Source organism: Lolium rigidum, chromosome 5 (assembly GCF_022539505.1).
Source record: "Lolium rigidum isolate FL_2022 chromosome 5, APGP_CSIRO_Lrig_0.1, whole genome shotgun sequence".
Lineage (NCBI taxonomy): Eukaryota > Viridiplantae > Streptophyta > Magnoliopsida > Poales > Poaceae > Lolium > Lolium rigidum.
This window is the reverse complement of record NC_061512.1, coordinates 116397295-116405455: the sequence shown is the minus strand read 5'-3', so window position 1 is coordinate 116405455 and position 8161 is coordinate 116397295. Positions and strand designations below refer to the sequence as shown.

At 44.4% G+C, this 8161-nt stretch overlaps 1 protein-coding gene across 1 annotated transcript; it reads right to left on the bottom strand.

The window, feature by feature from the left end:
• Positions 1-456: 456 nt before the first annotated feature.
• On the bottom strand, positions 457-3881 carry LOC124653782 (tetracycline resistance protein, class H-like). Its single transcript, XM_047192846.1, has 14 exons — positions 3557-3881; positions 3200-3311; positions 2945-3057; positions 2730-2852; positions 2464-2639; positions 1984-2059; positions 1814-1900; positions 1645-1725; positions 1531-1563; positions 1367-1420; positions 1099-1140; positions 916-994; positions 762-832; positions 457-684 (listed from the first exon to the last, which is right to left on the bottom strand). The coding sequence occupies exons 1-14, from the start codon at positions 3761-3763 to the stop codon at positions 565-567; spliced, it is 1374 nt and encodes a 457-aa protein (XP_047048802.1). The 5' UTR covers positions 3764-3881; the 3' UTR covers positions 457-564.
• Between the last annotated feature and the right edge of the window lie 4280 nt (positions 3882-8161).

The following is an 8161-nucleotide window of genomic DNA, read 5'->3' as shown; positions in this document are numbered from 1 at the left end:
AAGATCAAAATAATGTGTGGCAAATAAGCAAATCTCCCCAGAGAAACGGCTTAGAATCCTGCTCCTTCTAGGGAGGCCGAAAAGAACCGAATCTTATTGTACATTGCAATTTGTGATAAAAAAAAAATTGGCTCATCGATTAGAAAATTTATATACATTACTGTTTATTACAAAGTATATATGGTAAATTAAATAATTATAGACACATTGATTACAAAGGTTGTATACATCAGCGTTTAGTACAAAGTGCCTATGGTTAATTAAATAATTATACACATGGTGACATGTATGTTCAACGTTACCCCGACCAATCCCCGTTCAAACTAAGACGGGGTAAAAACTGTACAACCTGCTACAAAGGCTACCCGGCAAGCAGAAAAAACAAAAACTCTCTGAAAATGAATAGGGTTATGGAAGAGGCAGACAGGGGAGATCATTGATACGGATCAGAAGCTAATTTTGTGGCAGAAACTGGTAACACCGCCCACTGCTACAGGATTACTCTAGTTATCGACTGGAGCTGCAAATAAGCATTCTTCAGATCCATAATTCCTTAGGCCTTCGTCATGGCTGTGCCAACAGTGGTGCTTGCACTGCTTCCTGATTAAGCTGATCTGCACCTGAAAGTCCTGTGCTGTCCTTGCTTTCTGGGTCAAGCATCCAAGCAAACGCCAAGGATATTGCCTGTAGAAATGGTTTAAGTTAAGGTATGTAGTTTCCCACTTTTGTGAGCATAGTAATACTCAAGAATACTGACTGACCAAGAAGAAACCGGCGACCAGGAAACTGAAACCTTTGCAGTTGAAGGGCGCTTCTTCTGAAAGGAAGTAGGCTGGAAACGAGTTGTGGAAAAGGAAGAGATCAAACCACAGCTTATGCATATGGGATATGATAGAGAACTAACTGACGGCTTACAGGTCAGAGGGCTCATGAACAACGGTGCCATCAGTACAGCTGTGGATTTCACTGTTGCGTTGAATCCTTGTGCCTTTCCCTGCAAAGGTCAAAGCCGTCAGTGACGGAGGAAAATTAGTCATTTAGGTATCATGTTGGGATTAAAAGATGGAGGCAAGAAATGTTTCGCTGGTTCGAATATACCTGGTCAGCTGACACTACTTCTCTTGAGATGATTGCATAAGTCTGTAGATGTAATAAGAAGTTCTATATTAAGCGTCCTTAATATAACTAAAATGGTTGTTCTAAAACAAATATAACTGAAATGCATCAGAAGATTAAAATATTACTGAATTTACTGCTGCAAATTTTGTTCATTTGAGGCCTTTAATTCCCTATATTTCTTTATCGATTTTTTTTTTTTGTATTTGAGGTATAGGTGAAAAGTGAGAACACAGGGTAGTTTACTTACAGCCGGTTTGACCATAACATAGATGATACCCAGTGAAGAAGCAAAATATGGAACCTGCAAGGTCGATTAGGATAAAAGAGAGAAACATTTGTAGTCAGTGACACCAACAACATTTTTCGGAAATCAGTAAACTGAGGTATATATATATGTGCCCAAGTACATACCCACCAACTCCATGCCAAACCGTACAACGTAGCCTGAAGAAATATTTTTCAGAATACAGTGCTAAGTTCTGCAAACGATGTATTTAATAATGCAAATAAATTTAATATACTCACATAAGCAACCGATGCAAGTATTGAAGTGCATAAAACTCCCTTTTCGCCAATTGCATGGATCATAACTGGGAGTATCACAATCTACAGTTTGAAACATGTTACTACAAACTGCATTTTTATCGACTAGGAAATGCATCGGAAAGGGTAGCTCTTAGTTCTAAAGTAGTACCTGAGAAAAGATTGAGCCAATTCCAACCACCATTAGAATTTCAGAGAACTGGTTCTTGTCAAAACCAAATACTGACTTCAGATAATACTGCAAAACATAAGATGAAGATGAAATGGCCAACAAGTTTCTGAACACCGTATGATAAAAATAGTACAGAGTCGCATGATTACCAGTAGAACATCGCTAATGGCAATCATTCCCAATTCATAGAAGAAAGAAATGTATGTGACTCGCCTAAGTGTGTCACTGTCAAAACAACAACATAGGTAAGTTAAGCTGCAAAATTATCAAATCTTGAATGCTAGAAGTATCGCGAGCTTTAAAAGATATGATTAAATACCGTAGTACACTAGAAAAATAAACTTTAATTTGCAAGGCTGATCTAAGTGCGGATGTCGTGCATGCACCAATTCAACAAGGCTCGTTCATTTGCAAGTGCTATGCAGAAGTGTATTGTAGGATTGTTTGTTATTTTTCAGAAGAATGTGGAGCACACCCAAGACTTATTAATTTGCTTCATTGGTTATTTAAAAACAGATTTGTTTTTCGACCACTAAATTCATGAACCATAATAAATTCAGTACTTTCTACTGAACAATGCAAAATATTAGTAGTATACCAATAAAAATATAAAAAAACCAATCGCTTACTTGATTTTCACCATGCTAATGTTCTCCTTGATGGACGCCCAACGCTGCTGTGGTAAACTGAGAACCAAAGACGACAAGGACAGACGCCGACAGGAACCAGAGGGAGCTTTCTGAAGTGTCTCAACCAGACACATCTTCATGTAGATTGCGGAACAAACCAACAGAAGAACCGAGACCTGTCAACGCACAACCGGTTGCAGCATTTGAGAAACTGAATTCAGGTCAACAAACAAATTAATGGAGATGAACTTCATCGAGTTGACAACCTGAAAAATCCACTGCTCGGGCAGAAACCTGGAGAAGACGTTCCCTAGGGAATGCGAAGCGGACAGGATCCCGGTCAGGCAACCGAACGCGAACGCTCGCTTAGAAGGTTCGACCAAATCCGCCTAATTTAGCAGAGAAATGTTCAGATTTTGGAATCCTGGAACAGGGTGATGCAGAGATTTCTGTGGCAACCAGAATCCATCTCGGTTCTTACCGTGTAAGCCAATGCGAGGCAGGTTATGGTCCCTTGGCCGACCATGAAGGAGATAGTGCGCAGAACAAGATAGACATACACGGCGACCTTGGTGCTGCTCAAAGCAAGCACACCTGCAACAAGCATGAATACAAGAGTTAGGAAAGATCAAGTGTATGGCTTTATTAAGTTAAAGCAGAGCTCATCTTGAGCCTACCTTCTAAAAGGAAAGATCAAGTGTTCAGAAGTCTTATAAGAAGTGAATTGTGTATTTACTGTAAGGGATGATGGAGGCGGAGGCGGCGAGGATGAGAAGAGGCTTCCTGCCGTATTCGTCAGCGAGCTGCCCCATCAGAGTGAACCCTACCGCTCTGAAAATGCCTCCAACCTGCACATGACACAGCCCAACGATGAGACGAACTGTGTACTGATTGATTTGATTGTGACTTATTTTCTGTAAGAAATTAAAAAAGAACTGTGTACTGTGAACTGATTTTGTTTTGCACATTAGTTAGTTCATGCGAATTGCAATGATCAAAATTCAAAGGGAAAGCCATGGCGAAAAGTGTCTGCCATTTCGTTGACCGAAGCAGAGTCAGAGAGAGAGAGAGAGGGGTGTGCTCGTGAGCTGACCGTTTGGTGGAGGCCAGTAAGGTAGATGGCCTCCGGGCAGCTGCTGCCGTCGCCGGGGCAGAGCGCCGCGGTGGTGACGTCGACGATCACCGGCACCGTCATCTCCTCGGCCACCCAGTACAGCACCAGCCCGATCAGCAGGTGCGCCAATGGCTTCAGCACCCTCAAGTCTCCTATCACCAGCTTCCCGTCCGCCGCCCCTACCATGTTCGCCGCCGTCGCCGCTATGCTCGGTACTGCGGCCTACACACACCTTCTGCGGTCTCCTTCGTTGCCGGCCTCGGCAGATTAAGGCGCCTGCTGCCTAGTTTTAACTTTTAACCGATGGTGCGGAGTGGTTAGGCGGCCATCTTCATGAGGGTTTCTGATGGATGGAGAAAAAAACACCGCGCGTCACTGTCTTGCACTCTCGGTCCAGTTGCCCCGAAAAGTAGATTGTTCCGACTACTTTGTCGGAAAGATCTCTCTCTGTTCATCCATTTGGCACCTTTTTTTTGGAATATTTGTCACTGTTCTTCGCTTCGTCGTAGTAAAGCGACAGCCGGCTGTAATGATCCATTCTGCATTTGTTTCTTTCAAAAAACCCCTTTTCATTATAAGGCCGTGTGGGGGTGTGCCCCACTAAGAGTACTAGAGTATCTTTCGACCTGCATTGTTACTTGCCTACACGCAACCACGTGTTATTTCAGCACAAAAGAAAGAAAATAACAAATGTATAATATATGTAGCTCGGTTTTTGAAAAATATTTGAAATGGCATTTCAAAGTTTCAGAAATTTTTGAAAGGAAATCTAGATGTAGTTAAAGATGTACCCTACAAGCCTGTAAAATCTCAATATGAAATACCTTATACTTTGTGCTACACAAAAATGGAAAACAAAGTGTGGAGTGGATCTAAGTTTAATGAAAAATGTATGTTTTCAAAACCCATCTTTTCAGAATTAAGCATTTTTTTGTTGCCCAAAGATGGGGTATTTTTCATTGAGATTTTACATTCCTATATGTATGTGTCCTTATGTACATCTTGACCCTTTTTTGAATTATTTTGAAACTTTTAAATGGTGTTTTCATAGTTTTAAACAAACAAGCTACCATAGCTCGAGCAACAAAGCGATTTTTTTGGCATACAAGAAGATAACATGTATTGGATCACAGAATGATGCATTCTCGGTAAGCTACATGTATAAGGCGTTAATTTCCATTCAAGTGTTTGTTAACAATAAATACATCTGAAAGATGAAGATACCTTTGAAAACTAAGGTTTTTGCATCGTATCTTCGTCGGGGGGGGGGGGGGATCCTTACCATGGTTGCACGAAATGGGTTTTCTGTCATGAAGAGGAGACAATAAAACACCTATTTTTCAACTGCCCAGTTGTTAGGTCTATATGGTCAGTCATTCAGATAGGTTCTACCTTATATCCACCCCGAAGCATTGCAAATATATTTAGCAATTGGCTAAACGGGGTAGATTCTAGGTTTAAAATGCTTGTCAGAGTGGGCGTGATTGCTGTTGTATGGTCGCTATGGTATGTAGAAATGACAAGGTTTTAATGAAAAGAATTCATGCATGGCTGCATAATCAACGGATTACAACCAATGTAGACTAGCTGGCTTTTATGTGTTTTCTTCCTTTTGCTGTAATTCTTACATTGTTGCTCTTTTGATACTAGAACGGCTGTGTGCATCCTAGTTATGCAGAGGCTAAGTGTAATGCTTAAAAAATTTAAAGCGCCTTTTATCGGAAAAATTGGATCAGGTTTTTTTTAAACGGTGTTATTCTAGGATAGCGGACATTCTTGCAGAACTCAAATAACAAGTTCCAAAATAAGAAAGCAATAATGATGTCAATGAAGCAGAAATATACACCAGACAACCTAGACCACATGGGATTGCTATATATACACTGCAGTCTGCAGGTATAGTATATCCAAATATATAGAAGTACTATAAAATTCGTTCTCATTTTTTTAGTGTACAAGAGTAATACTCTTAACACTCCCTCTCCCAAACTCAAGGTGGATCTGAAACCTTGAGTTTCAGAACACGAAGTAGATATTGTTATCCAGATTTGGGTTTAGTGACCAAAATTGCCAAGTCGACCGCTAGTAGCGTGAGCACATAGGTGATAGCATCCACACCAATATGTTTGGTTAGCTTGTGCTTAACTAGATATCGAAAAATCTGAATAGAAGCACTACTATTACAAAAAAAAAATTGTGGGTGAATCACATGAAACACCAAGGTCAACCAAGAGTCTTTAAACGCATACAATCTTTGACATGTCAGTGGCAAGAGTTCGAAGATTATTATCCTTGGCACAATAGTGATACATATTCATTACTTGGACTTCCATGCAATTGAAGAAGTCTCTAGAAAGTGACAATAGCTAGTGATAGAGCGACAAACTAAATGATCACTCACCCAAGTGGAGTGAGTAAGCATGAAGATGATTAGAACAAGCATAGAAAAATCTGTGAGATGTTGCTCTCACAATTCTTGAAGCACGGAATGTTAGGAGTATTGTGAACCAAGCTACATGAATTGACAAACCGACGTACAATGTGGTCAACATGAGAAATGAATGAAAGGTTGAGTCATGGTGAGATACTACACGAGGATTTCCACAAGAGGATGATGGCGAGTATTATCCTCGAGAGGTGTTCCATCTTACTATGGCAGGATAAACTGTCAACTGTACCGATCAAACAAACTTGGCCAAACCTTTTTTATTTTTATAAGAATGAGGTAATTCATTAAGAAAGCCTTACTTGTGCCAGATGTTTCAGATCTTTTTCATTTGCCACTATCTGAGGAGGCACTCCCACAATTCCATCTCTTCCAAGCTCTACTCTTAGATCTAGTCCCAGCCATGTCTACTGATATCTGGTCGGTCTTTGGACATTATGTGATTAAAAAGGTGTCTTTTGTTTACAGTTCTCTTATTAATTATGGGGCACAATACTGTTAGATGTATATATCTGTATACTGTAGTTTCTCTCTATGTTAGGGGGCTTTCTGCATATGTACACCTGTACATGTACTATATTTATAGCCTTTGCCCCCCTGGTAATACAACACGCATATTGCTCTAACATGGTATCAGAGCGAAAATTGGTCCTCTAGTTTCTAGGCCGACTTGCTTTTCCGTCGTTGCCGCTTCTCCTCGTCACAGCCGCCACCTCGCCCCGGTCTCCATTGCCGGTTTCCGATCTGGCCGCTGATTCCCTCGATCGATCTCCTCCCGCTCGCCCCTGCCTCCGCTCGTGGCCCGTCCGCCAGCCGCCGGCATGCGCGCGTCGCGCGTCTCCCAGAAACCTGAGCCGCGCCCCCTTCTCCAGCACGTAGGCCGCCGCCTCCAGGTCAGCACGCGCCCCGGCCTGGACGCGCCCCGCGATCTCCCTGCTCCTCGCTCTCCCCGCTCTCGCCCCAGGACCACCGGGGATCCCTCATCCCTGCTCGATCTCCCCGCTGACCGTCGGGAATCGCCGACCAGCACCGCCGGGAATCGCCGGGAACTGTCGGGACTCGCCGGGAAAAGGTCGCCGGGGCCGGCAATCGGCTCTCCAGCGCCGGAATTTGGCCCGTCTCGCCGGAATCGATCTGTTGTTCTTCTGATCTGATTGTATGTGAAAAAAAAGCAAAACAAAAATTTACTGCCTTCGGCTGTTGTTACCCGATGTCTTCTTCCGCTGATCCCGCCTTATCTTTGGGCCTCCCTTCAGTACTTGGTATTTATCCGCTGCCTCCGTGTATGACGGCTAGCCATTCTTCGTCGCCGTTTGTAGCCTCTTCCCGCGGCTCTGGCCGCGCTTCGCCGATTTTGTCTCCCTCGGCCTGCCGCTCTACATCGACTTTCGTGACCTCTTCCCACGGCTCTGGCCGCGTTTCGCCGATTTTGTCTCCCTCGTCCTGCCGCTCTACATCGACTTTTGCGGCCTCTTCATGCGGCTCTGCCCGCGCTTCGCCGACTTCGTCTACGTCGGCCCGCCGCTCTACATCGACTTTTGCGGCATCTTCCCGCGGTTATGGCCGCACTTCGTCGACTCCGTCTACGTCAGCCTGCCGCTCTACATCGACTTTCGCGGCCTCTTCACGTGGTTATGACCGCGCTTTGCCGACTCTGTCTTCATCGGCGTGTTGCTCTCCGTCGCCCCCTTTGGTGGCCTCTGTGCGTGTGGGTGATAGCTCCTCGTCGGCACCTAATTGTACGTCGACCTCTCCAGTCGCGCCCCTCTCTGCCCATGAGATAGCGCAGCTTCACTACCTGCTTGATGCTTGGGATTCTAGTTTACGTCAGCAGCCTCGCGGTCCGAGTCTCCGCCCTCGTCCTCATTGCACCTACTGTGGCAAGGTTGGCCACACTTCCTCCACCTGTTGGATGCGGGATCCCGGCTTACGTCGGCAGCTTCGGGATCGTCGCCAGGCCGGCTCTTCGGGATCTTCTGCAGCTTGCACTCTCGATCGGGACATTCTCGTGGGTCTTCGTGGTCCGCTCGCTACTACGGACTCTTCCTCGCCGGGCGCTGCCGGCTCCGTGATCGGCTCTTCCGGCACTCGCGCGACCACCACTTTCTACACGATCGGTACGTCCCCGTGGTATCTCG

Coding starts and splice junctions, on each gene's coding strand:
- LOC124653782 (XM_047192846.1), bottom strand. CDS start 3,763: ATGGTAGGGGCGGCGGACGGGAAGCTGGTGATAGGAGACTTGAGGGTG. Junction 3,058..3,199: donor CGCCTCCATCATCCCTTACA/GTAAATACACAA, acceptor TGCTTGTTGCAG/GTGTGCTTGCTTTGAGCAGC. Junction 995..1,098: donor AAGTAGTGTCAGCTGACCAG/GTATATTCGAAC, acceptor TGACCTTTGCAG/GGAAAGGCACAAGGATTCAA.